At 36.3% G+C, this 22,461-nt stretch overlaps 2 protein-coding genes across 14 annotated transcripts in view; one reads left to right on the top strand and one right to left on the bottom strand.

Moving 5' to 3' along the window:
* Lerp (lysosomal enzyme receptor protein) overlaps positions 1-3,527 on the top strand; it is a 67,368-nt gene extending 63,841 nt beyond the window's left edge. The window contains exons 14-16 of the mRNA XM_076793713.1: positions 432-558; positions 757-905; positions 2,563-3,527. Of these exons, the coding sequence (XP_076649828.1) occupies positions 432-558; positions 757-905; positions 2,563-2,652 (366 nt within the window). The 3' untranslated portion in view covers positions 2,653-3,527. The remainder of the gene's footprint in view (positions 1-431; positions 559-756; positions 906-2,562) is intronic.
* A 5,554-nt stretch (positions 3,528-9,081) lies between these two features.
* Positions 9,082-22,461, bottom strand: part of LOC143357303 (diacylglycerol kinase theta) — a 90,804-nt gene continuing 77,424 nt past the window's right edge. For 7 of the 13 annotated variants that reach the window (XM_076793700.1, XM_076793697.1, XM_076793706.1 and 4 more), the window contains 5 exons: positions 21,923-22,208; positions 21,010-21,169; positions 18,952-19,068; positions 10,355-16,241; positions 9,082-10,265 (listed from right to left, as the gene is read on the bottom strand). In XM_076793700.1, the coding sequence (XP_076649815.1) occupies positions 16,119-16,241; positions 18,952-19,068; positions 21,010-21,169; positions 21,923-22,208 (686 nt within the window). In that variant the 3' untranslated portion in view covers positions 9,082-10,265; positions 10,355-16,118. Of the gene's footprint in view, positions 10,266-10,354; positions 16,242-18,886; positions 19,069-21,009; positions 21,170-21,922; positions 22,209-22,461 lie in introns of those variants that run through there. The other 6 variants (XM_076793702.1, XM_076793703.1, XM_076793712.1 and 3 more) reach the window with 4 other exon arrangements.

Below are 22,461 nucleotides of genomic sequence, written 5' to 3'. Positions count from 1 at the left end.
TAAAGTCACTGATAAAGAAATGTCCGACTTTTACTAGTTTCTACGCGATTCTGACTAAATGTAATCTTTTCGAAAATTGTTGTAAACATTAATTGGTAACCTAATTTTTTCGACATCTTACAAAAAAGAACTTAAGATGTTTAAATTCATTTCAAAAAGTTATCCTATTTTAGAAGGGTGTACGGAGATTTTTTTGACTGACTGTATGCACACGTTTTTACAGTAAAAGAGATAATATTAAAATATGAAACTACCTTTCAAAAATATTAAAGTATTTGTATGTCATATAAAAATGTAAACTGGAAAATGGGATTTTTTTCAGTATGAAGGGTGCATAAAAATAACACTAAGAGTTCGTAATGTAAATAGTATTCTAACACTGTATAAGCTTGTTGCACTATTACTTTTAATCTTTTATTTTTTGATTACAGGAATCACAGTGCAATGTCGAGTTCGAATGGTACACGAACGTTACTTGCGCTTGCAAATCGAGCACACAACATCTTCCTACTTCAGTGGATGCAGACGAAGGCGTCAAAATGTTCTCCCCTAGTTATGGTGAGCGTTAAAAAGTAATATCCATAGAAACGTGACATTCAACTTGAACAATGTTCAGTAAGCTGAATATTATTTTTTTCGACACCTTATATGTTTTCAAGGTCCATCATATCTTTGTCACGCTTCCGGAATGTTGCTTAATGATACATACATACATATAAATCTGTTTGTGAAATATTATGTTTTTTGTTTGTTTAGCTGGCACGATAGCTAGCATCGTGCTGAGTGTTATCGCTCTGGTAGCAGTGCTGTTTTATTTCCTACATCTGGACTGGAGAACGTGGCTACGTTCTTGTTGGCATCCATTTTCTTCAAGAAGAAGCAGTGGACGCGTCCAATACTGCAGAGTATGGCCATTATGTACTTTATATTCACGCATACCTTGAATTAACTGTTCTTTTTGAATTAACTTTCATTAATTTTCTCATTAATGAGTACATTGCAAATCTTTATGTTAAATAAACATTTTCTTCAAAGTAGAAATAGAACAAAACTAAATTCTTTGAATTTCTTCACTGTTCTAAATTTCATCGATTCATTTTTATAGCAAATGCATACAATTTGCAATCTACCAATGAAAAATCATTTGAAGGTATTCCTTGTATTTAGAGTCTATCGTTTTGTTATATTGCATTAAAACAACTTGCACAATTTCTTTCTAATGGGTGGAAAATTTGACATTCTCTAATTAGACTTTTCTTTCTTGGAATAAATGCACAGGGGACTACCCCTAAAGGTTAATCTACTTTAAAATGGTCTAGTGCATAATTTCAAGTGACCCACTTTAGTTCCGAAAATAAAGTATAATATATAAAAATAAATTATGAAACATAAACATGAAACATCAACTATGTTTGTAATTATTTTCTTAATAAAATATATCTTATTATTTACTAAAAGACCGTTTTAATACGAAAATATCTCTGACCCAAAAGTCTCTTCAATACTCACATTTTGGTTGATTTTGACCCGCGGCCAAAAAAGGTTGCCGACCCCTGGTCTAGTGAATATAGTCTATTCACTAGACCATTTTAAAGTGGAATAACCTTTTTATTTTTAAAAATTCACATTTATCGTTTTATAAATAAATTCGAATTTTAAATGGTCTAGTGATTTTTGGGTCTCCCTGTATTTATAAACAGGATGAAGATTACGATGATTAGTAAAAAAAAATCGCTTATTTAAAGAAAATTTCTATTACTTTGTATAAATAACATGGATAGGTTCAACAATACTTTAGCTGGAATCTCGCGGGTGCGGGAGCGCTTAATTGAATAAGAATTCACCAGGGTAGGGGGTGAGCAGACTTTATTTTAGCTTCGAGCCGCGAATATAAGTGCCAATGATCTCAACTGTTCTGTGGTCTGCCATCTGTCTCGTCCCCGGTGATACCTAGGGTTTTTATCTCCTCGCTCTGTCTTCGCTTTCACATTGGAGGAAACCGCCACTCCCGACACGTGTTGCTGATTCCGAAATTTGATGGGCCCGACACGTCAGGCACGTGCAGTGTCGCCAGATCAAGACTTGTGCCCCCCACTCTATCTTCTCCTTCTATCGCTCTACTCCTCACGCTACGGCCGCGGCCCGGTCACGTGACGCGTTTCGTCCCTATCATGCATACTCCGGCACTGGCAGAGAGAGGGTAACTATTTCACCTCAATTCGTGCACCCTCCCCTCATCTGGCGACAATGGGCACGGGTTGCTGACTCCAACCGTTCGTGAGCACGGCTTTGCCGGGCCCGTGTAGCTTACTTATGAAATTTCGGGCATCACAAAACAATAAAAGTGAAAATTTGTTTTCGCTAAATGAACATACTGATCTACTATTGGGACTAAAATAAAACAATAATTTCATACTTGTCACAGAGTTAATAGATATCGGTACATTTGTTTTCTATCGATTAAGACTATGCTATATAACAAAATATGTATCTTTAATTTTGTATAACTATTCTGAACTTCAGCTATTAAACATTCGCTAATTGATATATTCTACATTTTAGGTCAACACTACGGAGGAAGCTCGACTATTACTGGATGTTGACCCCACACATTGTCAAACAGATAGTGACGATGATCTTTTAGTTGCATAGTCACGTTTAGTTGTCCTTTTTAGTGAAGTTTTTACACTCTATCTTATCTAGGTATCGAATTACATACAAATATGACAATTGTAATCGAACCCAAACGTTTTCTATGTAACAAGTCTGGCTCCTTGCCGTCAAAGTGATGACATCGATCGTCGTACAGTCTATCCCTCAAGAGCATAGTGGTGATTATAAAAATGTGACGCAATTTGGGAAAAATTCAACATCGATCGAAAATGCATTTAAAATACCAATACGTTTTGATGCTGGATTAATTGAACTGGAAGCAAATGAATTTTGTGAAAGAATGAAAACTTAGGCTGATCTTTACAATTGCCTCCCTCCCCCCATTGCTTTTGGTACCTATTATACAGCGAAGGGGTGCAAACATGAAATTTAGAAAGAAAATTTATGGTAATATTGAGAATTTCAAATGAACACATTCGCAAAATATAGGGGTCACTACTTGTTTCGTAAAAAAATTAGAAAGCTCGCGAAAATTTTATCATATAGACAGCGGATCTTTATACCAAAAAAAAAAAAATGTTCTGAATTGCATCAAATTGGAGTGAAATAGAACATTTTCTTTCGTAATATGTTTAACAGGTTGAAAATAATATTACAGTATTTTTAAATTCGTTTAATGTTTTTACAGTTTTACATTACACTTACATATTTCTATGATAAATGTGTGCATAAAATCCGCTGTCTAGTTACCAAACTGCGATCGATAATGGAGGAAATTTGAACCATTATTTAGAGCCGCTTTAGTGGTTTGGATGTACTTTTTGTCCGTATTAAATTTTATACAGATATATTAATATTTCTAGACACACCACCGCTTTTGTGGGACAGACTGTAGCTGCCCATTCTATTTACGAGGAAAACAAAATCTGGGCGAACAACGCGATTGTTAAACCTTTAGAATTGGCGAAGAACAGCCGTGATAGAACAGGTACCATGATTTCCTCGCAAAAGAAATAGCAAAAATTTGCATTTCATTATGTCGTTGTTCCGTGCCATGAAATATTGTAAACACTTATATACGGTATAATAATGTTGCATTCCCTACGAAACTGACAGCTCGATGGTTCTTATGTATTTGACAGTTTCTGTTTCGTTGCATATGGTTTAAAGTGTTTCTGCATACGTGTATCAATAATTTATTTCAAACAGAAATAAGTGTATAAATAAATCAACGTACATACGCTCAGCGGGCCATAAAATGCACTACCATTGAAAAATTAATGACATTTTGTTCGCTTATCACTTGTATTTATTCTGTTTTTACATCAGACTGTGAAGTGTCATTAATTATTTAAATGTTATCAATAGTTATGGCCTTCCTTGTATAATATAATACGTTTATTTCAATTTTAAAATTGGTCTATTGATGATAGCATCGAAGACTATGTCGTTGCATATGTATATGTCTTCCGATTTTGGTAATGTGAAATTTTGGATAATTTGAATGGTATTGCTTTCAAACGTGGTTTCAAGTGTGATTTTTTGAACTTGATATGGTACGGAAAACTTTTCAAGATTGACCGAATAAAATTGAAATATTAAAAAATCTATTAATAATTGTAATCCATTGTAATCTAATGAAATTAATTATTTTTATTTTATATCCTTCTGTGAAAATAATAAAGATACTTTTTTGTTCTAATATATTATATAAATTGCTCACCATTATTGCTTTATACATGTATATTCCGTTTACTTTTCTTTGTCACATAAAAGAAAAAATGAAAGTATGTCGCTTAAAAAGTAAAAATAAGAATAATGCCGGACATAATTGAGAATTCAACTCAAAATCATGGACTGTGAAAGATAATTATTTAATTATCGTTTAATTTTTAACCAATCAATTTTTCACATTTATAAAGTGTACATTTCTTTAAAGTAATACGTAGCCTTATTTGCAAGAATAAAAACATAACACTCTAAAACATTATATTAATAATAATAAAAAAGGGGGTCTTTATTATAGTCACAGTTGTATTAAACTAAGAAACTTGTAATTTCTATTTGGCTTAAAATTTCTTTCTATGTGAACACAAGATATGCAAACGTAACATTACGTAAGTTTGTAATTATTTCTATATAATAATTTAGTCTGTAACTTTATAAGAAAACGTGGGTGTCTCACTATACCTCAGTGATATAAATATGTAATTATAAAAAAGTACTTAGCCTGTAAATGAACCAGAAAATTTTTAAATGTTGTGTCTATAAATAATACTATTATTATCTATAGATATTTATATCTATTATTTAACCTCACCTTTAGAAATAATGACAGCAATAAGCAGATACATAATTTAAATTGCTTTTTTAATATACATGTATAATGGTTCGTTAACAGACAAAATATTTTTCCAATCGAAGACAACATCTACGTTATAGATTATTTCAACAGTATCCGTGTAAAGAACTGTGTGCTCTATCTTATGATGTAATATTTATCTTGTAGTCGCTTAATTTCATAAATAAAATGTAAAATGTCCTAAAATTGGTCCAAATCTTTTAATTTTCTATTAGGTGAGATTATGAATTTATTGTTTTGGACATGTATTATAATAAAAATTGTTAAAATTCTCAATAAATACACGATAGTTATTTTTACTTACAATTAGTATTGTGATCTAATCATTTTTGGTACTTCGTAGATCTCGTAGTAAACGAGTTTAAATATTTATAATGTTATAAGAATGTAAAATTTTGTTTTGAATACTACCGTCTTACAAGAACCATTTAGATAGTTTCAGAATTACAAAATAGAAGTTTTTGAATTAAAAATTTGGCTTCTCAAGATTAAATTTTTCGAAAACTAGAATTTAGTCCATTAAAAACTATAAAATGCACACTAATGCATACTAATTCCAATATTTAAAATCGGTTTTCAAATTTAATAATCGGTTTTCGAACTTTGCAAATTCCGATTAAACCGGTTTTTAAAAATCGACAAACCCTAATTAACATGTTCGCTACCATCATTTGTTTCGCTACACACTTTTACTGTTAAAATGTGTACAAGTTAATTTGATTGATATTTCTTGTATTACTTTTTACAATTCTTTCAAGAAATCACTGATCAAGTCGGTGCATATGAAATGTTTGATTTTGGAATGCAAATATAAACCTTTCCTTTGTTTTTTTATAAACCTTTTTAGCCTTTTCTAACTACAGGTGTATTACATGTTACGAGCCAGGGCTGCGAGCAACGCGAGAGGCCGGCGAGGGGTTGTTACCCCAGGAATATGGTTTCAATTTGTTAGTTAGGTACGCGGACGCACCCAATGCGAAATCGGGGAGCCGCTAGGGTAGTTGACGTCGAGGACGCACCTGATGCGAAATCAGGGAACCTCTGGGAGGTTGGAGTCAAACGCAGACGCACCCGATGCGAAACCGAGGAGCTACTAGGAGGATGAAACTTCGCGAACGCACCCAATGCGAAATCGGGGAGTCACTAGGAGACACACGCGGCGAACCCGATTTGAAAGGAAGGTGGATAACTCACAGACGCACCTGATGCGAAACCAGGAAGCTGATTTTTTTCTTATTTAGGCCTATAGAATATACTGACAAAGTTTGGCACTTTAAAACTTTGATTGTACCCAGTACAACAGTCGTTTATAATTGTTGTTATTTATCGCAGTAAAAAAATTACTCTAAAATCAGATTCTACGTCCCAAGGAACCCCTAAATACGTTCTGTTCATAAAAGTAGCGTATAAATAACATCGCTATGAATTTAGTTCGCGTTTTCACGGTTTCCAACCGCTGTGCGATGCCTTGCCGACCATCGGGTACCTGGCATTTTCGGATTTTCGACTGTCTAAGCTGCAACCTCAAAAATTCCATAAAATTAAAGTAATGTATTTAATACTAGATTGCCGGAGCGAATCAATTTGACTCATTTGTGATTTTATTGCTATATGTATAGAAAAACTTTGATTTTTTTTAAAACATATGTTAGTTTTTTAATAGAATTATGAAGATAGGTATCTCATCACCCTCATTATCATACAATACCACCAATCTGTCTGAGGGAATCACTAAGTGACCAGATACCTTGTTTTTCATCCGGCAATCTAGTGTTAATAAAACGTGATAAAATGTACAGTACTACTTGTAAGTAGTCCTTGAGTCTTCCTGCATTTCTTAGATCTTAACCAAATGTGGTATAATGAATATATTGATGTAAAAATTAATTTTTCAATTTGGACAAATAATTCCGTCACTTATACAGGGTGGCCCACATAACTCTGAACAGCTCAATATCTCGAAAACTATGCCATCGATTTTAAAGTTCTTAGTCTTAAATTGTATGGAACTGAAAGGCCTTTCTGACTACATAAACGTGAAGTGGCCTCCCTTCCCTTTTAACGGGGGAGGGGAGGTACCTTTATAATTTTAAATGGAACCCCCTATAAAATGTTACATATTTAGATTCTACCGGAAAAAACAAGTCAATTTTGTTTGAAACATTTTTTTGTCAGATACTTCCATGATGAGATATAACAGTTTGAAGTTTCGAGTTGTAGGTACTTGAAGCGCTCGGAAATAGCGTTATGGAATTATACGCGCTTGAGTCCTTTGCTTATTCGTGAAGAAATAAAATGTACTTTAAATTAAATGTTCAAAATGTCCACCACGGGCTTGTAAACATTTATTTACTCGAAACATCAAAGTTGTTCTAACACTTTTTAACATTTCGGGAGTCACTGAAGCGCAAGCGTCACGTATTCCTTGTTTCATATCCTCTTTTGTCGTCGGTGGTTCAAACATAACTTTGTCCTTTACATATCCCCATAAGAAAAAATCTAATGGTGTTAGATCGGGGGATCGAGGAGGCCATTGACGAGGTCCCCCACGACCTATCCATTTGTTCCCAAATTTTTCGTTCAAAAATTGCCTGGGGATGATTGCAAAATGTGGAGGAGCGCCGTCTTGTTGGAACCACATTTCTCTTCTAACGTGCAGTGGCACATCTTCCAAAAGCGCAGGCAAATGATTTTTTAAGAAATCACAATAACTTGCAGATGTTACAGTTTCTTGAAAAAAATAAGGTCCAATCACAAAATCTCCTATTAGGCCACACCAAACATTTAAAGACCATCGATGTTGAAAGGGAACACATCGCATCCAATTTGGGTTTTCCACGGCCCAATAATGCAGATTATGTCTATTTACATGCCCTGAATTCATAAAAGTGGCCTCATCGGAAAAAAGTATTTTGCACAAAAAGTCGTTTTCCACAACACCCTGCAGCCACTCACAAAATCTTACGCGGTGATCGTAATCTGCTATCAAAAGCTCTTGTGATAAAACCATGTGATATGGATGATACTTTTGCCGTTTCAAAATTCGTTGAATTGATGAACGACTAATATGTGATGTTTGTGCAAGTGTACGTTGACTAATATGAGGATTTAATGTAATTGCAGCAAGAATACTGGCACTATTATTTTCATTAGTGACAGCTTTAGGTTTATTGCGAGTTTTTTTTACACAATTCACCGTGCTCGCGAAGCCGCTTTTCTAAATTATGAAATGTTGCATGACATTTTTTGATCCCATAACGTTCAAAAAACAACACTGCTGCACGCCGATAATTTTTTTGGCATCCACCTAACGTTAATAACATATTCACTTCTGTGTCAAAAGAAGCCATAATCACAATGTTACTGCTTGAATAACAGCTCTAAACTGAAAACGTTTTCATAGATAAGTGAGTCAAACTCAAGAATTGTAAATATTATTGTTTGTGTTTCTTCATGAATAAGCAAAGGACTCAAGCGCGTATAATTCCATAACGCTATTTCCGAGCGCTTCAAGTACCTACAACTCGAAACTTCAAACTGTTATATCTCATCATGGAAGTATCTGACAAAAAAATGTTTCAGACAAAATTGACTTGTTTTTTCCGGTAGAATCTAAATATGTAACATTTTATAGGGGGTTCCATTTAAAATTACAAAGGTACCTCCCCTCCCCCGTTAAAGGGGAAGGGAGGCCACTTCACGTTTATGTAGTCAGAAAGGCCCTTCAGTCCCATGCAATTTAAGACTAAGAACTTTAAAATCGATGGCATAGTTTTCGAGATATTGAGCTGTTCAGAGTTATGTGGGCCACCCTGTATATAGGTGGTATGGCAGACAACGTGTTAAATGCTTTCTGTTCGGGAGTGGGGATAATACTTACTTAATGGAACCACGTATCAAAAAGCATGAAAACTGCAGAGGTAATGTGTACATTAATTTCTGTAATATTTCAATCTTTCCATAATACACGCCAAGACATGACTCCAACGAAAAATCTCGCCGTCCACGGTACAATAACGTGCTGCGCGTCAAAAGTAGAAGAGGTGAACTCGGAACGAAAGTTCATTACGCTAAGCAGTTCATTTGTACGATGTGTTACCACTGTGTATCAACATAATACAACAAATTTATTCTCGTACAGTCGTTATAATACGTATATATAATCTGGACATTAAAATTAAGATACTCGAAGAAAAGAAAATTATTTCAGAACGTGTCACATCCGGTCCTATAATTACAATACCTTCTCCCTTTCTCTCTCTCTCTCTCTCTCTCTCTCTCTCTCTCTCTCTCCCACACTCTCCGTCTCGTGCGCGCGTTCGTTTGAATCGATAGGAAATAATACGGAACGGTGTATTTGATTGTTTTCGTCCGGGGAAAATCTATATCTTACAAAGGTACGATGCGAACGCGCGAAAACTGATGAGAAACAGTGTTTGTCGAGTGTTGCCCGTCGTAGAAAAACAAAGCAGATCGAACTCGCAGTTCTACCTGTGGCTGGGTATACGTTTACATTGTGGCTAGAGTGCATATGTATGTATGCATGTGTGTGTGCGCGCACGCGCGCGTGCGTGTGTGTTGCCGTCGTCGACAGGTCAGGACACGAATTCAGTCGTGTAACAGATCGATTTTTTGTTGTTCCGTTTATAGCACATTCATTCGCAATACGCGAATTGTTCCGTTAGCTTATCGCGGTGTCCCGATCCCCGTTATTGTTTCGTTTCGCAGCAAATTTCGACAGCGCGAATAGAACGCTGTGCAACACAGGCTTTCCCGGCCGGATTGAACGGAACGGAAGTAACGGAAATGAAAGAGACAAACTCGACGAAGAGAAGTGTGAACATAGAACAACCGAACACTCGGTCACTCGCCAATCTGCCGCCGATGCGTCATTCGTACTCGCGGATCGCCGGATGTCGAGGACGAACGACTGAGCCCATACATCATTGGCAGGTTGTGATAAGAAAATCGGGGAGGCCTGGTCTCGATCATCCGGGAACCGATGGCCTCCCTTCGAATTGGTTTTCCTTCACCGACGGATCCGTGCCTCCTCCGCCTGTGTTCGCGTTTCCCGTGAAAAGACGCTATCGTTATCGACATCTACGAATGTTATCTAGAGGGTGCACAGGAGGAGGTTTTTTATATACTCTACAAGCGCGTTCCCTGCAACGCAAAACAAAACGAAAGAAGACGCGTACGATAATCCCACTCCCGTTCGACACGTTCTCCCGCTGTTCCCTTTTCGCTCGTTCACGTAATATTTTTTTCTACGCGTTCGAAGGCATCGATTCTTCTATCTCTCTCTCTTCCTCTTTTCTCGTTCTCTCTCTCTCTCTCTCTCTCTCTCTCTCTCTCTCTCTCTGTCTGTGTTTCTGTCACTCTCTCTTCGTCTCTCTCTCTCTCTCTCTCTCTCTCTCTCTGTCTTTCTCCCTCTCTCCCTTTCTCACCCCGATCAACTGAAATACGCGCGACACGTAAACACACGCATTCTCATCCGTTCGCCTAAACCCCGCGCATCGTTTCGCTATGCGTCGGGGACAATCGTTTAATGTTCGGCATGTAACACCGTATCGTTCGCTTCTCGCCGGTCAAATAACATTTTTCTCATTCTCTCGCTCACTCTCTCCCTCTCTCTCACTCTCGCGCTTTTTTTATCTCCCACATTTACAGTATTATGTACAACTGTTTGGCACCGAAATTGTCTCTTAATCGAATGATGCCAACGAAAGGTCCATGGTATGAACACGATCCACGAGGCTCGAAAGCCGTGTCAGTGCGTTTAATCACTCTTCGTTAAGCCGATCGAACAACCATCTCTCTCTTTCTCTCTCTCTCTCATTCCCCCCTTTCTATGTCTTCCTCTTCCTCTCTCTCTCTCTCTCTCTCTCTCTCTCTCTCTCTCTCCCTCTTTTTCGCTCTTATCTACTCGCTATGTCAGCATCCACGTTCATCATGCTCGATCATGTAACGAACCTGTTCCACGGAGAGGTGTCCAAACAGCGTGAAAGTGACAGCACGTTAGAAGTTCTTTTGGCATGGTTTAGAAATGTACATGTCCCATTTGTGCTCGACCACGTTTCCAGTGGAATGTGTTTGCCTACCGTTGGCTCTCGCAAGCTTCCCTTCGACCGGAAGTACGTCGCCAGAATCGGCCGGACGGTAAAAAGAACATTGCCAAGTCGCCTCAGATTCTACGACTTCGTCGAGACCGGAATTAATCGTTTTCTCTCTCTCTCTCTCTCTCTCTCTCTCTCGCTTTCCCCCCTCCTACCCCGAGATTTCGTCGAGACGAGTTGACAAAGCGCTTCGCCGTCGATTCACCCTCGCTGGAGGCGATTACATCTACATGCTTGTCTCTCAATAACTTTCGCTCGTTATATATATATAATAATATATATATATATATATATATATATATATATATATATATATATACTTTTTTTCGCTTTTTTCGTATCCTATGAAATGACTGACTGCCACTGGTATTTGTTCTTTTTTTTTGCTTCTTATAAATTCCAGACTGCCCAGCAGTCAGACGCACAACAGTTATCACAACTTAAAACCGTAATACTAATACATTACTCTCTTGTAAATATATTAATATTTAATCATAAATATTATGTATTGTATTAATAAGAACTGATTTTTATCGTACCACGATACTTATGGTGGAACAGTAAAATATCATACGAAACGTCGTGTACAACGGTTCACTTCCTGTTCATCCAAGGTTCGTGGGTAAGGGACGTTTGGGGTTTTAGAGAAGGGGACGTGGATGGGCAAGTGAAACGGACTAGAAAAACAGAAATGATAAATGCGAAATAGTTTTACGCGGCTGTCAAAGCGAATAAACAGGAGGAAAAACGTACTTGCTCAAATACTGCTCTTATTCCCTGGTAATGTCACGTGTGCGCGAGTCGACGAATCTCGTCGTACCATGATTGTTCGTTTCTCAAACCCTCTACATTGTTTGTCTTTGTCGTCGTTCGCTTCGTCGTTCTTCTTCACTAAAAAAATATCGTTCGAGGCTACGGTACGAGGCTACATAATGGTTATTAACATTTAAAAATGAGATCTACATTTTTCATCGAGCAACTCGGAAGGAGGACATTAAAAGTTATACTCGCGAGCTCGTTAACGAAGTGTTCTTATACGAGCGTGTTTGTCCCTGGTGGCATTGTTCGGTATCGTTTCATATCGTTTGAAACGTGATTTGTCGTCGTGTTCATGGTTCATTGTCCTGGCATTCCTGGAGCAGCTGTTGCGTGTTTATTTGGTGGCGTAGGTTCTTGTCCGTTATTGTTGTTGTTGTTGTTGTTGTTGCTGTCGTTGTCGGTGAGAGACTTGAGTCGTCGAGTTTTCTTGTTTTCACCGGGGGATCGAATTGCGAGCGACGGCGGCCATCGTCATCCTTGACGCAACTCAGACAGACGATTTCCGTGGCCGATCCCGTTTCTTGCGTGTGACAGAGTCGCGGCGCGGCCGGTTTTCCGCGTGTTGTCCCCGCGCGGATTTTTCGTTCCGCCTGCACGGGGAACGTTCGGACACTCAGAAGACTTCCGGTTCCGGTTCGCCCGATGGCGCGGCCTGAAGGGCCAGCTGCATGCTGGACTCTGTATTACGCCGTTTCATTTTACCCTTGGTCTTCTTCAGCATCGTCGCCTAGGAAGGGGCAGGGTCACAGGGGGCGCATAAACCAGCAATTGAGAAAGAGTCAATGCCATTCAGACCAAGTAAACAACAATATCTCGCAATTCCTTAACAGCCAGGATTTTTACAGACCAACAAGAAGATTATATTCGTGGATGAAAAGAAGTAATACTTAAGACTTGCGGATTTTTATGCACAATTCTCCACCTAAATTGTAACACACACAGCAATTAACTAGAAAGGGTCTAGCAGGATAATCGGTACCCATGCTATTTTTCATTACCTAAAATAGTATATAAAAATAGTATATATCTATCGTTGAAAAAAAAGTTATTCAAAATGTTAAGATTTATAACATATCCAAAAATCATCAAAGTCGGAAGATAGATAGCTGCAGTGTCACCATAACTTTATAAAATTATTTCACAGTGTTCCACCCATTTGACCATCTAAAAACTTTTACAAATTATAGTTACGTTGTACAACATTATTCCTGATTTTTTAAAGGTGCGGTCTCTCAACGGGTTATTTGCGAGAACTGCCCCTGAAAAATAAATTAATTTTTTTCAAACCTTAATAACTGATTCAGAATTCTGAACAATATCCCATATAAACCTAATTTGAAGCTTCATTTTCGCTTTTATTTCATCTAAATATCTTAAGTAATAACTGAGAAAATAAAAAGTAAAGTTTCGTCTTTTCACCCTCGTATTACCCTTAAACAAGGGGATAGAGATCTGAATTTTTACGCAATAGTGTTTTAGATAAAGAGCATTGCTCAGCAGCCAAAAAATGAAAATGGCACAGGCGTCGATTACCCATGCTTACCTTGCTTGGCTAACCCTTTGTTTCCATTTTTAATAGTTTTGGAAGGTTGGAAATAATGTAACGGTATGTTTCATTTCTCTTCGTATATACACTATTTTGTATTCCACATGCTCACTTTTGTCAGAAATGCATAAAATCCGCAGTCTAGTAATAACACAAGATCGATCACCTCTTGCAGGACATCTTTCTCTTCTTCGTGATCACATGGGATGTTCAATGATCATTTTTACTTATGCGTAAAATATTTATAGATTATGGAGCAGTCTCGTGGATGACAATCTGTATCCTATGAGACCTAAGAAACTAAAAATGTTACACCCCCTATTGACGTATTTTTCATGAAACTTTCTATTGAAAAGCTAAAAATCTTTAGATATACCAGAGTAATATCACAATAGAATTTAAAAGTAGAAGTTCAGATATATTATATTAATATTTGATACACTCAATCTACTAGTACAAAAGTTATGTACAAGAGTTACGTTAAATCTAATAAAAGTAACTAACAACTGATATTTGTCGCCGGACACAGTTGTTAGAGGAACCTTCTAAAAAACTGCATCTGTTAATTGTATCTGTTAATTGCATCTGTTCGAGAAAATTTGGAAAAGAATCCATTTTTAATTTACAATAATGAACGCGAAACGAACGTAAATTGAAAATAACTTCCGAACGTGATCATTGAATGATTATGATCGTGTATTTTTGAATTTCGTGAAATCGTTGTATATTGAAATATTTGAATGTCCTTCAAGTGGTAATCGATTAAGCTGAAAAATACTATTTGAAAAAATATGCATAACAACTAGATCATATACAGTGTTGTGAAAAACAACAGGTTATAATTCAAACGAACTCACTATGATTTTTCAAGTGTTTCATGTAATTTTAATATTGTTCTATATTGGAATAAGAAGAAATTATCCCACATTTTTGATAAAATTGTAGTAGTCGAAAAATATTACACGAACGATTATTAAATATCAGTCATCAATATATACAAAACCTGCTTTTAAACATATAATACAAACATATAAACATATAATATCTAATATTCATATATTACATACAATTTTGTAAAATTCCAGTTTCGTAAATAAAATTTCTGTACACGTAACATGATTATGTGGAAATAAAGTTTAGTTGGATCTGCAATTTTTCACAACGCTATTACGACAAGCTTGAATTGCGTTGAGCATTCAAATTATAGAGTAATCAATGAATTTCTGGACAAACTCCGGTATGTTGAATTTATTAACCGAGCCTTTATTAATCTAATCCAGACCTAACCCAGACCTTGACAACATATTTCAAGGTCACTGAAATCGGTGAAGATTCCCCTTTTCTAGCCATTAGATCATTGCATATGAAATGTCCGATTTATAACGGTAACTTGAAACAAACAAAACTTTTCTCTAAACGAAACTTATTGATTAAAGTATGCATCATTGTAATCGTCATATTCTTTAAAAAATGACGAGTTTTTCGATTATACTACGGTAAAAATTGAATTTTTTGGTCGTTCAGCTTCCACATTTATTAGGAGACTGCGGATTTTTATGCAGAATAAGAAACGTCATCAATTGCAAAAAACGAGAGCCAAATAGAAATTCGATTCTCCTTTTGATAATTCAAATAAGTTGATAATCATGTATCAATGTATTAAATTTTTATCACAAATGCATAAAAACCACAGTTTATTTATTAGATTGTGATCTACATTTTTGAGCTTTTTTTTATTATTGACCAATAATACGTTCATTTGCTACTACATTTTGATTAAACATCACACATCTGAAAAGAATACACGACAATTACGTCGACTGGTATTGAAATAAACTTTATTCAAAAGTAAAGAAGGATATGTAAATAGAAACAGAAAATAGGACTTGAAAGCTTTGTACCTTCAAATGATGTACAGGGTGTTCCAAAAATATCGGAAAACCTTAAAAGGTGTGGTTCCCGAGGTGATTTGAAGTAACTTTTTTCTTTGCGAAAGTTTCCACCTCGGCATACAATTAGTTAACGAGTTATTAACGAAAAACACGGACAGCGATAGATTATGCTGAGTGGAGCGTCGCCATTGGCCGAGCCAAAATCCGACCGCTGTAACACCACTCTGATTGGTCCGTATTTTCCATTAATGACTCCTTAACAAAACCGAGGAGGACATTTTCGTTAAGGAAAAAGTTGCTTCAAATGATCTCAGGAACTGCCCCTTTCAAGGTTTTCCGACATTTTTGGGACACCCTGTATAATAAACCTGCAGAACAACAATAGTATGTATTTATTGATCGAAACACTTCATAAAATTTGCATTCTGCAATCGGTGGTTTCATATGCAGCGACCTAATATTTACCAATAACTGTTATTTTGGATCTCTGGTGCGAAGCCGTTAACCGATCGGACACCGGAAGCTGTCCAGCTAATTCGCCGATCACTCGGATACATCAACAATAGTGGCACAGAGGGCTACATGCGACGGAAACATCGAATGGAGTTTCAACTATACAGGAAGAGTACATGTACGTGTTCTATATTTCGCATGGCGTGGCCACGCCGAAACTCCCCTCTATTGTTGCAGAATCTGGGAAGAACAACAGTCGGGGAGTCTAGGCGGAGCACTGGTCGGAAACTTGAATCACGAATTGTGTAAATCATCGACTAGTTGCAAGCTGCGGTTTTGTTGGTACACTCGTCCGTGCTCTTGCCCTCCTCCCCGTTAGCGGGTGGAATCGACGGTTCGGTATTCCGACGCTTGATCTTATTTTTCTTCAACATGGTTGCCTGGAGCGAACAAAGGAACAAGGAGATAATTAGTCAACGAGTGCGATTAGGGGAGGATTGCATGCGCTGCCGGACACCAGCAGTTACGGGTGATAATAGCACTTTCATATGGAGCACTGCGTCAAAGAGCATCATGATAAATAAGATTTAGGCGGCTAGTACATACAGATGCTCCGGCAGAGAGTCAACGTGCGACAAATATGTAGGTAGCCCCATCATTCTACATGAAATCGAACAGCATGAGTGAATATCGACGACAAGGTTCCAGGGTGTCGGGTATAGCAATTTCATTATACGACTGTTAACCCTTTGCACTTGAAGTCTGTCCTCTTGACGTCTACTGTATTTGAGTATTTCGCCATGGCGTCGCACATTTCGAGCTAACGAGACTGTACAATAATAAACTCAGCATGTTTCGGAAAAAGTTTTCACATATTACCAGTAATGTCCCGATATACAGGGTGTCCTAAAAATATTGTACTTCCTTGAAATGGGTGATTTCTAAAGTCACTTGAAGTAACTTTTTCCTTTGCGAAAATGAAGAGCTCAGGGCAACGATCGATTTCGACGTGACTGTAAAAGAACAAATTTTTTCGATAGTTCGGTGCAACAAACGGTTAACTAAAAAACTTTCATTATATATTTTATTTAACATAATTTCATAACTAGCAATTTTTTTACAAGAAGTTATATTTATTATTATCATCTTCACAGCCACGATTCAGTTGTCGTCACAAATCTTAACGTAATTATAGAAAAAAAATTATATTATTTTATAACGAATCATGATATACTGATGGTATGTATTTTGATACTAAGTTGTTTACATCATCAAATTTTTTATATTACATTCAATGTTGTGTTCCATTTTTCACAGTCCGATCGCTTCTGTGTGCTATACTCGTATGACTATCTTTACTTGGCGCGAATGTCGAATAACGTACAAATTCCGGGCATTTTCGCACAAATACCTTACATGTGACCGTTTGTTGCCCCGAATGTTTTCAGTCGCTCTGACTGTTTGTTGCTCCGAACGATTAGAAAATCTATGTGAGCAGTCATGTCTAAATCGAGCTGACCTTTTCTTGCTCTGAGCTCTTCAAATTTTCTCCGCGGCTTTGCTGAGGAGTTATTAATGAAAAAAAAAAACGGATCTATTAGAGCGCGGAATCCGTCCGCTGTATCCGCGCTCTGATTAGTCTGTATTTTTCTTCGATAATTCCTTAACGAAACTGTGGAGAACATTTTCGCAACGGAAAAAATTATTCCAAATGACCTTAGGAATCACCCGTTTCAAGGAAGTGCAACATTCATGGGACATGCTGTATACACTGTCGGATAAAATTGTGAGCTCACTGCCTCTTTACCGTTATTTGTTCAATAAATAACTACAAAAGATAATCTTTGACCGTCATACCTTGTGAAATTTTTTTTATTAAAATGAGAAGTTACTGAAACATAAAAGGCAAAACAATTTTTATGCGAACTTATTTAAGAATAAATACTTTTCAATGAAGAGTACGATTTTTACCACGTTTTTATTAGCTCGCTTTCTTGTCTGTCTGTTTGTCTGTTTGGTATAAATTTGGAAACTGATTTTATACTAACTTCCCGATGCGCTAGAAACTTGAAACTTTAAACATAGCTCAGAACTGAATGACAACATACTCACAAGACACAAACGCAGAGAATAATTATTTAAATAAAAAGAAAGTTTTAATATACCACGTTTTTAAGACGGACTAAAAAGTAGAAAATAATTTCTCTCTAGGGTCAGATTATACTAGGCAGGTAAGACGCTGAGAGTCTATAAAGGCTTCTATCGGCTGAATTTGATTACCCTGTTTTTGTATCTAGCGTTTTTATACCAGCAGCGTCTTATCTGCCTAGTATAATCTGACCCTAGAGAGAAATTATTTTCCACTTTTTAGTCCGTCTTAAAAACGTGGTATATTAAAAATTTCTTCTTATTTAAATAATTATTTAATGCATGAAAACAGTACGACAATGGCGGCTGCTTAAAGAATGTAATCTTTTTTCTCCTAAGAATAATTAAGTTCAAATATTTACAAAAATTCAATAAATTAAGATATCAGTAAAATCGCACGTTACATTGAAAAGTATTTGTTCTTGATTGAATTCACATAAAATCTTTTTGCTTGCTATGTTCCAGTAACTTTTGGTACTGAGTGCCATCTAAGAAGGGCCCGCCAAACATGCTGATAGATAATATTATATAACGTCGCTTCTTGTAATTTTAAATAATACAAAATAATAAATAATACAAAAAATATTTTCATTTTATATAACAATTATTGAAAAAAAAAACTTTATTTTACCAATAGATTTAAACTTACATGATGGTGTATCGCCTTAAAGAGTGTTTGGGCAGTTACTCGAGTCACCATATTCTATAATAGGGAGATCTTCCTAATCGGTTGTTCGAGTGTCAAGTGTTTTCAATACCTAAATGCACTGTCGTCGAAACGGTTGTCAAATACTAACATAAGTGAGAATGAAAATGGAATACTATACAGGGAAGTTGCAGTGCAAAGGGTTAATTGGAGAACACAAAGTAGATGCTATAATAGAAAGGAGACAGGTGAGAGAACTTCAGAGCCAAAAATAGGAAAATTAACTCTTACGGTGCATTACACCCACTCTGTTCTCTATTTCAATGGAATTATGGGGTTGTTACGGATGTCTGTACCAAGATTACCGTCAACGCTGATTTTAAAACTGCGATATGCCCTGGAATCTGGACCCATGGCTCTCCATCGACTTGTACCGGAATATCGGACTGCAAATGAATCTTTATGTGTCCTCCCTGCGAGAGGTACAAAATTGACATTCAGTATCTCGGAGTTAGTTGCTGAAGTACTGCAGTTTTCTTTCGATATAAGATGACGATGTTTTTTCCGCTACAAGAAAACCTCTATCCTCTTTTCTTTAATTTTCAACGAAAGATGTCGCTGCTCTGTCGACCACTTTATAGTCTGCCTGACAACTTCATGGAACCCATAAACCCTCGGCCCATTCAAAAACGATGTCAAGTCGAATAGATGCCCTCACCTGCAATACTTCGAAAACCGCCCCGAGTCATCGTCTTATATCGAAAGAAAACTCTAGAAATAAACTCGTGCCTGAGCTTCACCATGACTATTAACACTAACAGTACCACGACCTGGTAAAATGACCAGTTTCACGTTTCTTATTTTATAGTTATTGAAATTACAAAGATGCTTCTATCAGAAATTATTAAATAAATTTCTTCATACGAGCACAATTGCGAGAAATCTAAATAAATTGAGCCTTGTAACTTTTATAAAACAACGTATACGTGTTGGTAATTCGTTTAACCCTTAAGTGGACTTTCAGACTGTGCTTTAAAATTGCAATACTTCAATTAAATTACATTTAATATTCACGTCGATCAAAATGAGAAATGCAGTGAGATAATAAAATTTCATCTGACTCTTAAAATAGTTATATTATTAATAGTTACACCTTAAATAATTATTAGGACAAAGAGTGGAGCCACATCGGCACCTATAGTTCACTCAAGGGTTAATTTAAAACGGTAAAAATACAATTTCGTGTTTTACTAGACGTGCGTTACGAAAAATATCACGTTTTATTCGTCTTACGAAGATTATATAGTACATTGCCCTTTCTGACCACGAAAAACAGTATGTTTCGATTTTGGTCTCGAAAAGTATTATAATTCCATTCATGGTCAAGAAGAATAACATGTGCTTTTTCGCGATGATAGGTAGCATATTCGGCATATTGCTACGAAAAATAGAGAGGTTTGTCTTTAGCCACAAAAAATATCATGTTTCATAGACAGCTCAGAATTCTATTGCAAAGATAAAAACGGTGAGGGTATTTTTAAGTGAAATAAACGTTTGTTAATTAAAATAAGTTAGACTTAATCCAACATAAATGAACGAAAACTAATTTTTCGGCGAGAAAATAATTTTGTTCAAAAGCTTGAACAATTTGTAACAGTATAAATATCGACTACTTTCGAAAATCGGAAAGTTAGTGTTCAAATACTTCTTGGAGACATCTTATATCAATTGTGACTGTGTTTTTACACTGTGTACTAACTAGACTACGGATTTTATGCATTTATAACAGAAACGAGTAGTTCAAATGCAACACAGAAAAAATAAAGAAATTAATAATACTGTTGTATTACCGTCATCTCACTTAATTAAAAAAAAAAAACGAGAAGAATACAATGGTTAAAGTTTCATAAAAAAAAATAAAAAATTAGAAAAGCAGTCTTTTGCTTCGCTGGCATTAGTGTGAGTATCACCGATACTCGACCCCTCGCTGACTCGGTTGTCGAGCGTATTTACAACTTAACTGGTTCCAAGGGGGGTCTCCCTAGTGGTAGGGATAAAATTTGGACAGTTACAGTTCAGATCCTTGCGACAGTTACGGAGATAATAATAAAAATCGGCAGAAATTTCGAAACGCGCTACTTCCCATGACACATTGAAATGTGCCACTCTTCGTGAGACACTCGATATTTTTCGTAACGCACGTCGAATTATTCTTGTCAATCATCTGTCTGCTTAATACTCTAAACAATTAAGAACACTTAAAAAAGTGAATTGATTTATAAAAATAGAAATCTGTACAAATACTCGCAGACAAACTGGTAGAAGTCAAACACGATCTATACTTTACATTTCTCAAGTCAATAGTAAAGCATAAGTATAAGAGGAACTATGATGACACTGTAAACAAATCTTACCTGGGCTATCCTCAATCCTCCTCGAAGACCAGACTGAATTTGTCCGAGATGCATCACTCCTGTGACCCCAATCACCTCCAACATGCCGTCCCAATGGTTTGGCGTATGAAACTGGTCTACCTTGGTGTCTGGTCCCCAGGGATTCGCCCCAGAGCCCCAACTGTATAATTAAAGTAAAATTGGATATGACAAACTATCAGTATTTATTTTTGACGACACTTTGAACTCATTTCAAATGGGGGTATTCCGGTCTATAAATGTCAAAAAATCGATTTTTGGTTTCCTACAAATGTGTTTCCGGGTACTTCTTCAAAATTTGCAGGTACTGTAGGTTGTAAGTACACCTAATGTCTTTTTATCGTATCTAAACTTAAAGTAAAACTTCAAACGGTTTTTTCTCAGAGCCATGTTTTTCGAAATAACTGCCACGATATTTTCGTGACCGTGCATCCGATTTCAATGACACTTTCTATGAATATTCCGAAAAGATGTCATTTTCGTCCACACTAAAATGATTAAAATATGTGCAAAGTTGCTTCTATAATTAACAAATTAGTCGTAATGGAAGATTGTGATATAGACCATATCTATATCCTCACTGAACAATATTTTCCTGTAACTGTTTGTTTCAGATGCCTTCAAAAGTCATAATCGTAGCAATCAGTTGAAAGAATGCTCAATCTTCGTATCTTCACACAGGCATCTTACGTTTATCTTTTTGCAATAAATGTAAAGTTATTAGAAAAAAAGGTTCTGTATTTTTATTGGAATATGATAAAACCTCTAATAGGGTAAATAATATTTTCTTTGGTCTCGCTTCTTATAAACGTTCTTATTGAAAATTTGTAATTACAACTTACTGAAGTATATCTGTAAGTAATTATAGTACATGCAGTGAGAAGATATAAAATACCTTAAAATATTCAGGATAATTATCCCCTCGACTTGGGGTAGCTCGACGAGCTTCCCGTCCACCTCCAACCGAATTTTCGTATGCAAATCTTTACAAGCTGTTTTTTTCATTATCTGTCGAATTGCCATCGCTACATACATCTGTTTGTTACGAAATCTGCTCTTGAACTTGTCCGGATTTTCTTCTCTGGCCTTATGGAAGGCCAGGCACAGCTCCGCGTCAACACCAATACCAAAGTAATTGTTCATCACGTATATTTTCGTATTGTCCTCACTGGTAGCACCGGCTGTAACATTCGAATGCGAAACGATGTACAATTTTATAGCCTAAGTTTTTCAGAAAGAGTAAGTAAGAATATTACTGAGATAAATCTAATCGAACGTACTCTAAATAAACTCTACAATAAAAAAATCCAATTTTTCCTGGTAAGAAAGCGGCTAACATTGCACATTGTGCAAAATATATATTCTCAGAAACAACTTCTATTCTGTCCCCGATTAAAATACAATTATGTGGAGTTCACTCAGAAAATTTAATAA

The sequence above is a fragment of the Halictus rubicundus genome, chromosome 9 (assembly GCF_050948215.1).
Source record: "Halictus rubicundus isolate RS-2024b chromosome 9, iyHalRubi1_principal, whole genome shotgun sequence".
Lineage (NCBI taxonomy): Eukaryota > Metazoa > Arthropoda > Insecta > Hymenoptera > Halictidae > Halictus > Halictus rubicundus.
Note: the sequence above shows the minus strand (reverse complement) of the source record. Positions and strands in the feature narration are given on the sequence as shown.